Genomic DNA, 16725 nt, shown 5'->3' on the forward strand with positions numbered 1-16725 from the left:
AAAAAACAAGATTTAAAAAAACAACAATCAACATCAAACACCGTATGTAAACACGTAATGTAAATAATACAGCCAGTAATTACAGACGTAATCCCAATCAGCTGTACAGAGAGAAAATAAACACCACCGCCAGATAGCGACCCACACCTGATGACATCACTAGGGCGGGGCGATGTGACGAAACGATCACGTCACCATATTTCAAGACGTTTCTACAGTACGTGATTATGCATCATATCCCTAACAAAGAAGACTACCAGGAAACAGCAGTGCGCTTAAAAACAAGCCATTCAACAATTAGCTTCGTGATAATAATAATAATAATAATAATAATAATATTATTTAAGGTGTACAAAAATCAATTAAAACTGAAAAGGAGGAAATTTCTTTTAAATCTGTAAAAAGATTCAAAACTTAATAAAAATTAGTGAAGTTTGTTAATGCAATTTTTTTTTTATTCTAAAAAGGTATCACAATACCTACGATATCTCAGAAAAGTGATCGAATGCGGGGACCGAGCACCGAACCCTACTGTTTTCTACCTTTTCTTCTTCTGGCTAGGGTGTCTAGGGCAGCCCGGAGAACCAAAAACTGTTTTATCGCTACTCCTCCTACAAATTTTGTCCAATCACAACCAAACGTCACACGTCATCTTCAGAGTAACAAAGGAACGCCGATATTCCAAACGGTTTGTCTGTATTGGGCTGACGAATCCGATGGCAAGCTGCCAAACAGGAAGTGAGGCAGCGACTTTGCACACGGACTCAAATCTTGGTAGGCATCTACAGGACCGTGTCATGAGGCTATGCAACAAATTTCATGGCCGTTGCAATAACATGCCGAAAACGCTTCCATCCGAGTGCCATTTCGGCTTCAAATTTGGCTCACATCATCTTGAGATCGGTCTAAACAAAAATTATTAAAGGAACACTGGTATTCAGAACCATTCTCCCATAGCAGACTGGCAAATGCGTGGAACTACGAATCGTTCTTGAATCCCTTTGATTATAATTACGGCTCGGCTTTTCAAGAAATTTAGTCTGTGAACGTGCGGCTCACCGATTCTGGGTGCTTGGCCCCCGAAAACGCTTCTTGCAGCTTTAGTATACATCATGATATCGGTGTTACATCATATCGCCCTGCCCTCACCTTTAAAGCCCTTCTGGGTTGTCGGTCTATCATTTCAGGAAGTAAATACGAGGGCGTGCCGTACCTCCTTTGATGCCGATGATGGTTCCTCTGAGGCCGAGCGGAACAGAGAAATTCTCCCTGACGTTGATGACGCGGTCAAACAGGTGATAATCGGCATCGGGGTCAGGAACTACACCATGCTGCTGCTCCAGAGGCTGGAATGTAAACCATATAATGAGGTCATAAACACTGGATTGTGATTATTTCCCTGTAACAGCACGTCCTGAATGTTTTATTCCTCTTACACTGCAGCAGTTACATTTATTTTTCTTAAAGCACGGAACAGGAAGTGGACTGTGTGAAGCGTTTAAGTGACTTGCAGTGGTCATTTAAGTGTTTGTTTTATTTTAAGGGAAGTGCGCGCTCACCCGGAACAGCAGGTGAGGCTTCACTGTGACACGCACTTTCTTGTTGCTCTTCTTTGCCTGTAAAATTATATATATATTTTTTAATTTGTTTATGTGTGTGTGTATGTATATATATACCCATATTATAATACATGATATAAATTATACAACATAAACACACACTTTAAAACCTTTCAAGTAATTCAATTAAGAAATTATTTATACAATCTAGCATTCATATATATAAAAATAAAAAAAAGCACATAATTAAACATATTATAATAATTCATATCAATAAAAATAATAGTGAAATAAAAGTGAAAAGAAGTAAAAAAAAAGTAAAAACTAAGTAAAAAAGAGAAAAAAAACTAGTGAAAATCTCCATCACTTCTTTATCACAGAAATGAATTCATTTTCTTATACCGTCATCTTATATACATCATCAAAATGTGGTGGTGTGTGTTTATGGGAAAGAAATAAGAACTTTACCATCACTGTGTTCAGAATGTGTGTGTGTGTGTGTGTGTGTGTGTGTGTGTGTGTGTGTGTGTGAGATCACCTTAGCTTTCTCCAGCTCTTCCTCAATCTTGCCCACAATGCCTCCGTCCAGAATCTGGAGGTCACATGACGCTCGGGAGGAGGAGCTAACGGGATGCATCTTCAGCCAGGCGGTGATTTCCTGAACCTTCTCAGCTCTGAGAGAGAGAGAGAGAAAGAGAGAAAGAGAGAGAGAGAGAGAGATATGATTACAGCAGACGTGTTTCTATACTGATCAACTTGTTTGAATCGCCGTGTTTATATCAGCGTTATATAGTGCTGTGTTCTAATGCTGATGAATATCAACTTCACGTACGCACTTCACCGAGTGTGGACACATGCAGGACCACGACAGGGTGGTGTTTAGGGTGTGTGTGTGTGTGTGTGTGTGTGTGTGTGTGTGTGTGTGCGCGCGCGTGAGAAAGAGAGATGTACCCGTTCTCGTCATCTCCTGGCCAGATATCGTCCTCGTAAAACAAATCGTCATGGCTGTTCCTGGAAACGTAGTCGAACACCTCGGAGAAGCGCTCCAGATACTCGGCTAGCAGCTCCTCCACACCGGCCGAGTACAGCCACTCCTTCTCCGTTCTCTTGGTGTAGCCCGGAACCTCCTCGTTCTTCTTGTTGAACTTCAGATTCAGACCCACGTTGGCTCTCTGCTCACCGTGAGGACTGAGCGACACACACACACACACACACACACACACACACACACACACAGAGAGAGAGAAAATAAATAAAACAATAACCACCTGACCAAATGGTTGTACACAGTCGATAAGTCTAGAATGTAATGAGATTGAGCATTAAATAAATATTGTGCCATCGGAAAACTTTCATTGAAAACCTACTCACTTCGACAACTTATAAAACCCTAATGACACAGAAGCGAAAATATTCTAAACGATAATAACAATTATTATTATGATGTCAAATTATATTCATACGTCTCATTAATTAAGATCACTGTGGCTTGAGTAATAATTAATTCAATGAATAAAATGTTTATTCTAATATTAAAGCTGTAATTGTACCATTTAATCAATAATGTATCGACGTATCAACTAAATCGTTAATCAATCAACAAGTAGTTAATTATTACAATTTGTTATATTTACACACTTATTTATACTTAAAATAAATGTAATCTACTATAATATATACTATAAATACACTAAATTAATATTATTATAATTTCTCTCACACACATTAATTAATGTTATAATGCTAATATATTATGCTACAATAAATAATTATTAATGATGTGTTTAACTAATTAACTAACACTTGCTTTATTAATGACATGACGTATTTATATAAACAGCGCTTTAAAAAATATATTAATTTAATTAATAATTAATTAATTAATTAATTGTTGTTACTTCTGATGGTTGCATTTTCTTGAAGCGAGCAATTACTTTAAACGTATAAATAAAATAAATAAACTCTATAATAAGGTTTCAGTGCTTATAAGCAGGACGTTACTGATCGTGATGCGAGATGGTCTGTAGGTGAATTACAACGTGAATACGAGCTGCACTGACTTCTTCTTGGATCCTCTTCCGATGAAGATGCTTCCGGAGAACCTGGAGACCAGGTAGCTGGTGATGCCGAGGCGTGAGGCCAGGACGTAGCCGGGACTGTACTTTATGGAGTATTTCTGAGTAAGAGGAACCCGAGGAGAGCAAAGGTTTCAGTATTTATTACCAGAGTGCTCATTATTATCTACTCAAACGTCTAATTGCTGTATTCATTTTAGATGCTGAATAAACACACGGCAAAACAAAATCAACAAAACATTAAAGAAAGAGTTAAGGAAAGTGCGCCTCTTGAATAGGGGTGGCTTCAGAGTCTGAGCTATTAAAATACTGAATAGATATATTGTAATAAAAGGTGAAAGCCGGACTGACATGCTGGTTCTGAATTAAGGCATCGAGGTGAGGTTCGCACGGCACAGTGAACACCACACGCACACGTCCCTCGACGAGGACGTCGCTCGAATCCTGCACCTAAACAAAAACATTCAAGGAAGAAAAAAACTGATCAAGTATTAGAAAAAAACCCAAACACCTGAGTGACTGTAACGATCTGAGGAACGCTCACCTCTCCCATCGCTCCGTAATACGGGTTTCCCACCATGAACACGGTGGTGGAGACGGGGAAAAGCTCCTCCAGCGTTTTGAACCGAGACGAGGACGAATCGAAGGCCTTGATGTCCTGAAGAGAACAAACAGAAGACCGTTACTGAGACTTTAATAAGTGGAGTTAAAAACCTGATTTTAATCAGAATTACATTGTAAAACCAATATTTGTGGAATTGCTACTTTCATGAGTTAGATTTGCCAACTTACTATTATTATTACTCTAAAGGCTGGGTTATACGTGAAGTAGCTGCTACGCGAGCGCCACTGTTCGCAAGCTGGCTAGTTCTCTCTCCCCGCCGTCGTCTTGACTGCCGTCATGAGCCGCATCTCAAACTGAAAACTGACCTTACATTCAAAAGTATTCACTAATCTACAAAATCCAGTAGGTTGGTACGCAAATCAGAGCTTTGTGATAAAAAAAAAAAAAACCTAAATAAATCTAAATAATTTAGTATTTTAGCATCTTCAAAGTAGACTGTGAAGACCTTTTTGCCTAGAACGTTCCAGAAATGTATTCTTGGTGATTTCTTGAGGGATTTCCCTGAGATGATTTTAAACAGTATTAAAGGCGTTCACACCGACGCTGCTTTTAGGAATATTTCCCTCCGAGTCGTCCGTTTAAAAAAAAAAAAAAAAAAGATTTTAGTTTTCTAATGAAAGAAATTAATACGTCGGCACGGTTATATTTTTGTCTACGGCACCGGTTTCACACGTTTAATCACACGCCTTCAGATCGAAAGCTTTTTAAGATCACGAGAATACTTCAGCCGAGTGTCCACAAACTTTTGGCCCACAGTGTACAGTACGCATAGACAGTAACGTGGATTTGTTTCAGTTTTAAATGATAAAAAGCGTCAAGAGATTTGTAAATCAATTTATTTTGAAGGATAATAGAGAACAACGCTTCTGTAACAGTCGGGGTTTCGGGCCAGACCGCCGCCGGTCGTTAGAAGTACCTTAACGATGGTTTGGTAAGCGAAGGGCAGGATCTGTTTGGCCCACTGTTTCTCCAGACGGACCTGACCGGTCGGCGAGATGACGTACTTCCTGCCTGTGAGGAGCCGAGCGTAGAGCAGCATCGACGTCTCGTTTATCACCACACCTTTACGCTTACTGTGACTGCAAACAGGCAGAGAGATGGAGTTAGCGTACAGGAGCAGGACACGGCCACAAATGCTACACCAGTCATTCATTCATTCATTCATTTATTTATTTAAGTATGGAGGGATAATTCTGCTGTTATAGTGAAATACATAGCAATTAAAATTAGTCTATTAAAGAACATAGCTTAGTTATAGCAGCGATAAACACTCGTTCCCTCACCATCCCTCTCTCTGTTCTCCCCCTCTCTCTATCTGTTCTCCCCCCTCTCTATTCTCCCGCTCTCTCTCTCTATTCTCCCCCTCTCTCTCTCTCTCTGTTCTCCCTCTTTAGTCCTTCTCTTTACATTAAAAAAAAACAAAAAACAGAAACGCAGCTGGTCGTGTTACCATAGAAACCACACAGAAGTGTAAACTCTGTCCTGAAGATGTGGAAAACTTCAAGTTACAGCTTTACCTCTGTCTGTTACACAGCGCTGACACTGGAGACTCCTTCCATAAACATTACATAAACGTCTCCTTACTTCGATGATTATGTCGCTGTTTACGTGAACGAGCTGTCGCTATAGAAACGATAACGGACTACACGAGGAGGCTCTTACTGCTCGGTGATGCCCTGCACCTCTTTAACCCAGTCCTTCTGCTCTTTGTCGCTCAGATACACCACTTTAACGGGCGGAGGCGTGTCCTCGTACGGCTTCAGCACTCCTCCGGCCTCCTCCAGGAAAAACCTGAGAGACAGAACCATCATATTATAATATTCATGAGAGATGAAATAACCCCGCCCACCGTTCAGGTGAACTTACTTTGCTTCTCCGTCCGACACGGCGACCACGCACGCCTCCTCCAGGTGAGGCCAGTTCACAAACACAGACTTCCCCAACACGAGCGCTGCGACGTCCTCCAAAACCTAAACACACACACACTAAGTAAAATCTCTCACACACACACTTTACGCTTAACTCGTTTTTGTTTGTATTTAAATAAGAAAGCGTGCGTACCGGCTCCCCCTGCTGGCCAGCTAAAATCTCCAGCATCATGTTTTCTCCTCGGCTGCTCTGCTGGAACACGACCACGCCGCTCTTCTTCTTATAGAACTGACAAAAACGAGCAGGAAGTTATTCAGTCTGACCGCTTTAAAGTTTATGTGAAGATAAATTTACTTTCTAATGCTGTGATGTTGTTAAATTTGTGATAGTCATTACAATAATAATAATAATAATTTAAAAAATAATAAAAATAATAACATCATAAACGTAGCGATGTGAGTGATATTTACTTTATGTTGGATGTGCTGTAAGGTGGGAAAGCCGCAGAAATACAGCGCGCTCCGATCGATTCGGCGTCCAACGCCGTCCAGAGACACTCGCCAAGCGTCCATGGGCACAGGCATTGACCTACACACGCACACACACACACACACACACACACACACACACACAGTCAGAATTTGTCCCTTCAATCTGAATGTATTATTAAGTTAGTAATCAGGTGTGTGCGTGTGTCTGTGTGTGTGTGTGTGTACCTGGCGTGGCAGTGTGTGACGTTGGGGAAAACCTCAGGCAGTGGTGATGCGAGTGTGAAGTCGAGCTCTTTGTCGTAGTAGTACACTGCACACTCAGTGTGTCTGTTCCTCGCTCGCTCCGATTTACTCAGACAGTCTGTGTAAAGGGCCATGGCTGCCAGCAGTCGTTCCTGAAACATACACATACACACACACCATAAGGCGGAGCTTGATGCAGGCGAGTGTGTATTAGATGCACAGGTGTGTGAAAGTGTCCAACCTCGTCGATGAAGGGGATGAGGACGACGGCCTCCCACTCCTGCTGCTTCCCGTTCAGGTCGGTCCTAAAATCCACGGGGTAATACTCGATAATCGGAGAGCTCGGAGACGTCATCAGGTGCTGACACACGTGCAAACACACACGCCAAACACACACACACACACACATATATATTTATTTCTGAGGACAAATCTGTGTCTTTTATACTGTTTATTTCTCTTTCACCTTCTCTATTCCTCCGTCTGCCTGTCTGTCTGTCTGTCTGTCTGTCTATTCCCCAGTCTGTCTGTCTGCCTATCTATTCCTCTGTCTGTCAGTCTATCCCCCAGTCTGTCTGTCTGTCTATCCCCCAGTCTGTCTGTCTGTCTCTTCCCCAGTCTGTCTGTCTGTCTCTTCCCCAGTCTGTCTGTCTGTCTGTCTCTTCCCCGGTCTGTCTGTCTGTCTCTTCCCCAGTCTGTCTGTCTGTCTGTCTCTTCCTAGGTCTGTCTGTCTGTCTGTTCCCCAGTCTGTCTGTCTCTTCCTAGGTCTGTCTGTCTGTCTGTTCCCCAGTCTGTCTGTCTGTCTGTCTGTCTGTCTGTCTGTCTGTCTATCTCTTCCTCTGTCTGTCTGTCTGTTCCCCAGTCTGTCTGTCTGTCTATTCCCCAGTCTGTCTGTCTGCCTATCTATTCCTCTGTCTGTCAGTCTATCCCCCAGTCTGTCTGTCTGTCTCTTCCCCAGTCTGTCTGTCTGTCTCTTCCCCAGTCTGTCTGTCTGTCTCTTCCCCAGTCTGTCTGTCTGTCTGTCTGTCTCTCTCTTCCCCAGTCTGTCTGTCTGTCTGTCTCTCTCTTCCCCAGTCTGTCTGTCTGTCTGTCTCTCTCTTCCCCAGTCTGTCTGTCTGTCTTCCCCAGTCTGTCTGTCTGTCTTCCCCAGTCTGTCTTCCCCTGTCTGTCTCTTCCCCAGTCTGTCTGTCTGTCTCTTCCCCAGTCTGTCTGTCTGTCTGTCTGTCTCTTCCCCAGTCTGTCTGTCTGTCTGTCTCTTCCCCAGTCTGTCTGTCTGTCTGTCTCTTCCCCAGTCTGTCTGTCTGTCTGTCTCTTCCCCAGTCTGTCTGTCTGTCTGTCTCTTCCCCAGTCTGTCTGTCTGTCTGTCTCTTCCCCAGTCTGTCTGTCTGTCTTCACCAGTCTGTCTGTCTGTCTTCCCCAGTCTGTCTGTCTGTCTTCCCCAGTCTGTCTGTCTGTCTTCCCCAGTCTGTCTGTCTGTCTTCCCCAGTCTGTCTGTCTGTCTTCCCCAGTCTGTCTGTCTGTCTTCCCCAGTCTGTCTGTCTCTCTTCCCCAGTCTGTCTGTCTCTCTTCCCCAGTCTGTCTGTCTGTCTCTCTCTTCCCCAGTCTGTCTGTCTGTCTCTCTCTTCCCCAGTCTGTCTGTCTGTCTCTCTCTTCCCCAGTCTGTCTGTCTGTCTCTCTCTTCCCCAGTCTGTCTGTCTGTCTCTCTCTTCCCCAGTCTGTCTGTCTGTCTCTCTCTTCCCCAGTCTGTCTGTCTGTCTCTCTCTTCCCCAGTCTGTCTGTCTGTCTCTCTCTTCCCCAGTCTGTCTGTCTGTCTCTCTCTTCCCCAGTCTGTCTGTCTGTCTCTCTCTTCCCCAGTCTGTCTCTCTCTTCCCCAGTCTGTCTCTCTCTTCCCCAGTCTGTCTCTCTCTTCCCCAGTCTGTCTCTCTCTTCCCCAGTCTGTCTCTCTCTTCCCCAGTCTGTCTCTCTCTTCCCCAGTCTGTCTGTCTGTCTCTCTCTTCCCCAGTCTGTCTGTCTGTCTCTCTCTTCCCCAGTCTGTCTGTCTGTCTCTCTCTTCCCCAGTCTGTCTGTCTGTCTCTCTCTTCCCCAGTCTGTCTGTCTGTCTCTCTCTTCCCCAGTCTGTCTGTCTGTCTCTCTCTTCCCCAGTCTGTCTGTCTGTCTCTCTCTTCCCCAGTCTGTCTGTCTGTCTCTCTCTTCCCCAGTCTGTCTGTCTGTCTCTCTCTTCCCCAGTCTGTCTGTCTGTCTCTCTCTTCCCCAGTCTGTCTGTCTGTCTCTCTCTTCCCCAGTCTGTCTGTCTGTCTCTCTCTTCCCCAGTCTGTCTGTCTGTCTCTCTCTTCCCCAGTCTGTCTGTCTGTCTCTCTCTTCCCCAGTCTGTCTGTCTCTCTCTTCCCCAGTCTGTCTGTCTGTCTGTCTGTCTCTTCCCCAGTCTGTCTGTCTGTCTGTCTGTCTCTTCCCCAGTCTGTCTCTCTGTCTGTCTCTTCCCCAGTCTGTCTGTCTGTCTGTCTCTTCCCCAGTCTGTCTATTCCCCAGTCTATCAGTCTGTCTGCCTATCTATTCCTCAGTCTGCCTGTCTATACCCCAGTCTGTCTGTCTATTCCTCCGTCTGCTTGTCTATTCCTCCGTCTGCCTGTCTGTCTATTCACCTGTCTGTCTGACCATCTATTTGCTTTTCAGTTTGTTTTTTTTATACACATAAAATACTTTATTATTAACAAGGTCACCTCTGTGTGTGTCTGTGTGTGTTACCTGGTAGCATTCAGGCAGCAGCTCTTTGCTAGCTGAAGGTAAAACACCCAGCAGCTGTTCAAAGGGCATGAAGGGTTTTCCCAGGTCAAAGGTCAATGTGAGGTGAGCAATGTTCCTCACATCAGAGAGGAAAGGTGCGTAGTGATACGGGTAATACCTGTACACACAGAGTCACGCCTTAAATGTCCTTCATTATACACAGAGAGAGAGAGAGCGAGCGAGGGGGAGAGAGAGAGAGAGAGAGAGAGAGAGAGAGAGAGAGAGAGAGCGAGCGAGGGGGAGGGAGAGAGAGAGAGAGAGTGAGCGAGGGGGAGGGAGAGAGAGAGAGAGCGAGCGAGGGGGAGAGTGAGAGTGAGAGAGAACGAGCGAGGGGGAGAGAGAGGGGGGGGGGGGGTATACAGTCACTCCTGAACAGTTTCCTCACCAGCTCCAGGACTGAACTCCGTGGTAGTAATAATGCAGGATCCACTGGATTCCCTCCACATAGCAGCGAGCCTGACCGGCCAAGAAATCACTGCAAACCAGACAGACAAAAAAACACGACACGTTTCAACCCCATCTTACCAGGTTTCATGTTATCTACTAAATCTATTATCTACTAAACCTCAGCTAATCTGCTAGCATACAACGTTAGAAAGAGAAGATACTATAGTATAAAATACCATTATTAGCATATAAAGCACTAAACGGTCTCGCGCCACAGTATCTAAGCGACCTCTCGGTTTTCTATGATCCCCCCACGCCTACTTAGATCAAAAGGTGCAGGCTATTTGTTGGTACCGGGAATAGTGAAGGCTACAGCAGGGGGAAGAGCTTTCTCTTATAGAGCCCCACAGTTATGGAACAGTCTTCCAGTTAGTGTTCGGGACTCAGACACAGTCTCAGTGTTTAAGTCTAGGCTTAAAACGTATTTGTTTACTCAAGCCTACCCTGACTAGACTTTCTGTTACGCTAAGCACAGTCCCAATAATCTCCTCTCTCCCTCTCTCCTTCTGCCGAGCCACACACGATTTTAAGGAGATACTAGAGATCCTGATCCTCTCTGCTCTCCGGACCTGCCTGATCCGTTCGGATGTCCTGCCTCTGGATGGCGCTCTCACCTACTCCAATTCCAGATTGCTGGGACTACGGCTGCTTCTAAGGTCAAACAGACTTCATATAAATCCGTAATGAACTTTTTCACACTATCTGTTGTTACCCAGATGAGGACGGGTTTCCTTCTGAGTCGGGTTCCTCTCAAAGTTTCTTCCTCTTAAAACATCTCAGGGAGTTTTTCCTCGCCACCGGCTCGCTCAATTGGTATAAATTCTCACTTTTAATATCTGTATCCTATGTTTATATGTTTCTGTAAAGCTGCTTTGAGACAATGTCCATTGTAAAAAGCGCTGTACAAATAAAATTAAATTGAATTGAAAAAAAGAAAAGAAGAGAAGCCATCCACTCACTCTGAGACCACCTCTACATCCATCTTGGTCATGTAGTACGTTCTCTTATACTGCCGGAACTCCGTCTCGAACATGTCCTCGTCCTCGCCGTCCTCCTCGGCACCTCCTGTTGCATTGTGGGAAAGAGGCAGAAATGTGAGAATAGTGATAACTCTGTGTGTGTGCGTGTGTGTGCGTGCGTGTGCGTGTGTACCTCTTCCTGTAGAACAGGGTAAGTCTTTGTCTCCATCCAAAGCTGCCAGACTGAGAGAGTCCTTAAAAGGCTGAAAACAAAGCAGAACATTTAATTTCCTCTGCAAACCCAAGCTCGGAGTATTATTTTGTGTATTTTTAGTTGCCCCCCCCCCCCTCACCTTGTTCCGCCTGCCCTGTCTGCCCTGCTCCTCCTCGGCGGCGAGACCGGCCGCTTCGTTCACGTATTTGTTCCCCACTTTGCTCTCAAACCACTTCAGGTCCACAAACACCTCGCTGAAGTGCTCGCGGTCAAACTGGACGTAGGGGAGAAGGAAAAAAAACTAAATGGAGCTCGTTTAAACACCGTGTGCAGAGAAAGAGTTCAGTATGAATACAGAGAAAGAGTTCAGTATGAATACAGAGAAAGAGTTCAGTATGAATACAGAGAAAGAGTTCAGTATGAATACAGAGAAAGAGTTCAGTATGAATACAGAGAAAGAGTTCAGTATAAACACAGAGAAAGAGTTCAGTATAAACACAGAAAGAGTTCAGTATAAACACAGAGAAAGAGTTCAGTATAAACACAGAGAAAGAGTTCAGTATAAATCACTCTGCTCCTTTATTACGTTTATTATTATCAACTCCAGAAACATCCAATCAGAGATCAGTAATCATTACTGTATAAACATGTGGACTTCCACTGTTCTGCATAAAGTCATGTGAAGAACTGAAGGACTGCAATTACAGGATGTACACACACACACACACACACACACACACACAGACCTCTGCCAGCTTCTCCAGATACTTCTCGAAGTGAGCCAGGTTTAGGTGACCGTTTTCATTCAGGTATCCTAATGAACACAGAGAGAGAAATCAAACACACACACATTTAAATTTACACACAGTCTCTCACTCACGCACTCGCACTCACGCACTCGCACTACGGGTCAAAAGTTTGGAGACTGAAATGTTTCTCATGATGTTAAAAAGCTTTTGATGTGAAGGTGTGTGATTAAATGTGTGAAATCGGTGTTGCAGACAAAAATATAATCCTGCCGACGTATTCGTTTCTTTTATTAGAAAACTAATGTTTTATTTACAAAAAAAAAACTCTTTAAAAAAAAATTTAAACGGACGACTCGGAGGGGAATATTCCGTAAAGCAGGAGATGGGTGTGCAGCGTCGGTGTGAACTCCTTTAATACCGTTTAAAAGCTTCTCAGGGAAATTCCTCAAGAAATCAGTCGAGAAAACGCCGAGAAAAAAGTAAACAACAACAAGAAAACATTTCTGGAAATTCTCGGGAAAAAGGGCGTCTACTCCGAAGATGATAAAATACTCAATTATTTAGATTTATTTTGGATTATTTATCACAACATGATTCCCATAGTTCCGTTTGTGTTACTCCAGAGTTTTGATGACTTTATTATTGTTCTAAAATGTAGGGAAAAAAAAATAAAAATAAAGAATAAGTGTGTGTAAACTTTTGAGCAGTAGTGTGTATTTAAGCATGTCTGACCCCCGAGTGTGGGCAGGACAGTGATGTATGTTCTGTAGAGCAGGGGCAGGGCGTCCTGGTTAATGTGCAGGTGAGGCAGGTGGGGGATGAAGTCGTTTCCCACCAGGAAGCCCATCAGGATCCAGTCGTCTATAATCCGCTCCACATCATACGGGAAGGAGATCCGCTCCTGAGACACACACACACACACACACACATCACAACCCAGAGGTACACTTACAGCATGATTACAAAACATCAGGTCTCTTTGTCCAGTGGTAATGTGCTCGGCTGTGTGTGTGTGTGTGTGTGTGTGTGTGTGTGTGTGTGTGTGTGGTGCGTGTGTAGCGATGCTGACCCTCAGAGGAGAGAACTCGTAGTCAATGTACTCCCTCATGAGGGAAAGATGGAGCAGGTGGAACGTTGTCTCCTCTGGAGCTGTTATTCTGCAGAAATAAACCAGTGGAACCAGTTAAACTCTAACACACACACACACACACACACACACACACACACACACACACACACACACACGCACATCTCTCCATCCCCAGGACAAAACAAACCTCTTCTGATTCTTTTTCCCCCCGAAGCGTACCTCCTCTCTGAGCAGAGAGAAGTGAGGCTCGTGACTCGTCAGCCCCAGCATTATCTACAGAGACCGAGAGAAAGAGATTCAAGTATAGACAGACAAACACACACACACACACACACCCCTGACCCCACTCCCCCACAAACACACCCACTGAGGATACACACCAGGTCAGCGTCCAGGCCGTACAGGCAGTGTCGTGTGTTCGGATCGTGGCCCGGTTTGGCGAGCTCGGACCGAATGAATTCCATGATCTTGTGCTCACCTTCTCCTGGAGTCTGTTGACCAAAAAAAAAAAACTATATGTTTAATGCGCATTAAAAAAAAAAAAAAAACAATAAAAAAAACCACACACGACATTTACACAGTACAGCGTATTAATGTTTATACACCACGTCTGTGATCTTATTTAACCGAGTCGCAGCGACGGAAACCACACCCACTGATAGCTTCACTATATTTAACTTTACGTTATTGGCCTCTTTAACTGCTCGTTTGAATCGGATAGGTTTAAACCAAACGTCAAAAAAGCAGATCGGACATTTACCCGATGTAGATTTTTGATTTCTGAAGAAATCACATCTGTATCATGGGTGGATTACACTCCGTGCATGCATGTGTGTGTGTGTGTGTGTGTGTGTGTGTGTGTGTATTTAGCATAATAACAGTATGGCAGTTTGGGATAGAAGCCTAAACAGGAGCCAGTTGTCATGGTAACCTGGAAAGTCAAGTTCTCTCACCATCATACGTCATTAAAGTGAAGGCTCCACATATAGCGTGCTAGATTAGACACATTAGTTATATTTAGGGATGTACGGTGATTTGAGTGTGGGCTATTAGTGTGTGTGTGTGTGTGTGTGTGTGTGGGGGGGGTCGCTCTGCTCACCTCGTGACCAGACAGATACACCCGCACTCCCTGCCACATTCGGTCTGTGGACAGCTTTTTCTGCACAAAGTATTTCAGCTGCTCGTGAAGCCGCGCCATGAACTCCGTACCTACAGAGAAACAATAAACAAATAAACAAATAAACATTACGGCTCAGACAAAAGGAAACTCCAGGACGTTTACGTGCCGTCCTTGAAAAAAACAACAACGATAAACTGTGATATTTCAGTCTGATTTCATGACCATACGTTTATTACTAAATACTTTCATTTAATTTAATCGCAGCACTTTAACAGCGCTTAACAAAAACAGCCGTCTGACCAGGACATCCAAAATATTATCATCATTTAATAAATATAATTACCATACAGTGCATACAATTATATAACTAAATGTCTGATTATATAATAAAATAATAACGTATACCCTGTAAACAGTTAATGCTTATAAATTAGCTCAATTGCTAAATAGATTTATTTAATAACATTAATAAATTATATTACTTATGCCTGAACTTTATACATTTACAACACTGATTTGTTTTTAAATAAATAGGATGCTGCAAAATATATATATATTTTTAAAGCAGGATTTGCGCAATATACCTAGAGTTAATTAATTTTATTAATTAATAATTATAATTATTGAATTATTATAAACGCAATTATAAAAATTAATTTGAAATAATAAATTACAGCAAACAGTTATTATTACAATTATTGAAAAATACTATTAAAAGGATTTAGCTTTTTTAATGGAGTAAAAGGATGCATTAAGTTGTTTTTATTGGGTGAAAGCTGCAAGACGAACCGGGCGTGATGCAGTTGGAGTCGAAGCGGGCCTCGGTGGGTAAAACCTCGCCCTTCTCCAGAGCCTTCTTTATCTTTTCCTCTGCTTCCTTCGCTGATCTGAAAGAAAAGAGAACAGCACATGACCTTATGTGACCTACAGTAGTGGTTTGGGACGTAGTCCCGTGGAAATGTTCCTTATACACGAGTGTTCCTTCTGAACCTGAACTATCCAGGTGTCTAAGCCATCACTAATCGTCACCTTCCTAACGAGCTCGTTAACGTACTCCAGAACACCAAACGACTTCCTGTTAGACGTGTAGTACACTTAGCCTCGGGTTCGTACCTGAATCTTCTGCCGCGCTGCTGGTTCATTTTGGCCCTCGGTGCGACTCCGTCCACGGCCATGAAGAACACCTTCCTGGGCTTGATGATGCGAAAGAGCACTTCGAGGTAGTGAAAGATGTCGGCGAAGATCTTCTCCTCTGTGATGCGGAAGTGCACGTCCTCATCGTTGGGGTGCGAGCACTGGTGGATGATCCCGTTCATGTCCAGGTACAGATTATCAAACTCCGGGATCTGTCAAAGGAAAGAAGTTTGAATTCTGTTTTAATCACAAACGACAGGGCTGGACCCGTGTCCGACGAGGACGGTGTTAAATCCTGATTATTATAGCAAGACCGGTGACGTTTAAAGCTTCAGAACTGAAAAGGAAAAAAAATTGGACTGATTCACAACACATGATTATCAGAGGACTATCAAATTGTCGAACTTTTTCGCATTTTAACACGGGGGCCTGAACTTCTGCACACCAAACAGTTATGGCGGCGTTCTCGAAAATAATTTAACAATTGAAATATTATAAAGCTGGTTTCATCATGCCTCTGTTTTCTTTCATCTCAATAAAACACAAAATAGATTTTTATCACTTTAGTAAATACAAATAAAACTTGTAGATTTTGGATGAAACTATGTGCGTATGAATGTTTGCTAAATAATATTTATAAAAATGTTGAATGTTTTTATATCTCGGTAGCTATAGAGATAATACAAGAGCTTTAATCATGACAAATTAGCTCTCAAACCTACAAATTACACCGCACATGAACCGAATCCCAAATCTTTCCCTCCTCCCTAATTAAGGGCACTCGTTCACGACTTTAAATAATTCCCTTTGCTCCCAATCTAGTGCACTACAACTGTGCCAGAGACCAATTCAGGACTGTACCAGAATTCCTCACTGGTGACTTGGCTGAGGAGCGAAAGCGCTGGAAATTAAAAATCCAAATGTGACCCCGTCGAATTTAGATTCCTTTCACATCACGTAGAGATTTATTTAAAACCCAAATGAATCCCTAATAACGTACTGAAATGTTAAAATGAACAACCCTGAGTGAGGGGGAGTGTTAGCCGGCTGCTAGTGCTAAAGCTAACTAGCATTTATAAACACAAACCTGGTGCTCTTTCACAACTTCACTCAGACACGGATATCGCTCTGAAATCCATCGGTAAAACTTAGGAACCCCCATCTTGCTGAGGAAAATAACAAAAATGTAGTAATCAGTAAACAAATCTCTGAGGCGAACCTGAAGAGCTGCATAAACTTTGATAGCTACCTTGGTATTGCTGTCTTGGGTTCTAGCTAGTAGTTTACGCTTCCGTTTGTTTTCCAACTCGTATTCCGACACGTCCCGCCTCCTTGCGCTCGGATTGGGTCGTACGATGTAACTATTCGG

At 43.3% G+C, this 16725-nt stretch overlaps 1 protein-coding gene across 1 annotated transcript in view; it reads right to left on the bottom strand.

Annotated features, from left to right (window-relative positions):
• xrn1 (5'-3' exoribonuclease 1) overlaps positions 1 to 16665 on the bottom strand; it is a 24487-nt gene extending 7822 nt beyond the window's left edge. Inside the window, exons 1-29 of the mRNA XM_053673568.1 lie at positions 16606 to 16665; positions 16444 to 16522; positions 15336 to 15568; positions 15012 to 15109; positions 14202 to 14311; positions 13483 to 13593; positions 13290 to 13375; positions 13082 to 13169; positions 12745 to 12913; positions 12010 to 12077; positions 11403 to 11537; positions 11243 to 11312; positions 11050 to 11155; positions 10029 to 10118; positions 9605 to 9761; positions 7104 to 7223; positions 6845 to 7014; positions 6599 to 6716; positions 6321 to 6416; positions 6126 to 6229; positions 5922 to 6050; positions 5176 to 5338; positions 4179 to 4292; positions 3986 to 4084; positions 3620 to 3735; positions 2511 to 2747; positions 2098 to 2233; positions 1560 to 1616; positions 1214 to 1346 (exon numbers count right to left, since the gene is read on the bottom strand). Of these exons, the coding sequence (XP_053529543.1) occupies positions 1214 to 1346; positions 1560 to 1616; positions 2098 to 2233; positions 2511 to 2747; positions 3620 to 3735; positions 3986 to 4084; positions 4179 to 4292; positions 5176 to 5338; positions 5922 to 6050; positions 6126 to 6229; positions 6321 to 6416; positions 6599 to 6716; positions 6845 to 7014; positions 7104 to 7223; positions 9605 to 9761; positions 10029 to 10118; positions 11050 to 11155; positions 11243 to 11312; positions 11403 to 11537; positions 12010 to 12077; positions 12745 to 12913; positions 13082 to 13169; positions 13290 to 13375; positions 13483 to 13593; positions 14202 to 14311; positions 15012 to 15109; positions 15336 to 15568; positions 16444 to 16518 (3388 nt within the window). The 5' untranslated portion in view covers positions 16519 to 16522; positions 16606 to 16665. The remainder of the gene's footprint in view (positions 1 to 1213; positions 1347 to 1559; positions 1617 to 2097; positions 2234 to 2510; positions 2748 to 3619; positions 3736 to 3985; positions 4085 to 4178; positions 4293 to 5175; positions 5339 to 5921; positions 6051 to 6125; positions 6230 to 6320; positions 6417 to 6598; positions 6717 to 6844; positions 7015 to 7103; positions 7224 to 9604; positions 9762 to 10028; positions 10119 to 11049; positions 11156 to 11242; positions 11313 to 11402; positions 11538 to 12009; positions 12078 to 12744; positions 12914 to 13081; positions 13170 to 13289; positions 13376 to 13482; positions 13594 to 14201; positions 14312 to 15011; positions 15110 to 15335; positions 15569 to 16443; positions 16523 to 16605) is intronic.
• Positions 16666 to 16725: the final 60 nt, after the last annotated feature.

The sequence above is a fragment of the Ictalurus punctatus genome, chromosome 20, assembly GCF_001660625.3.
Source record: "Ictalurus punctatus breed USDA103 chromosome 20, Coco_2.0, whole genome shotgun sequence".
Taxonomy (NCBI): Eukaryota; Metazoa; Chordata; class Actinopteri; order Siluriformes; family Ictaluridae; genus Ictalurus; species Ictalurus punctatus.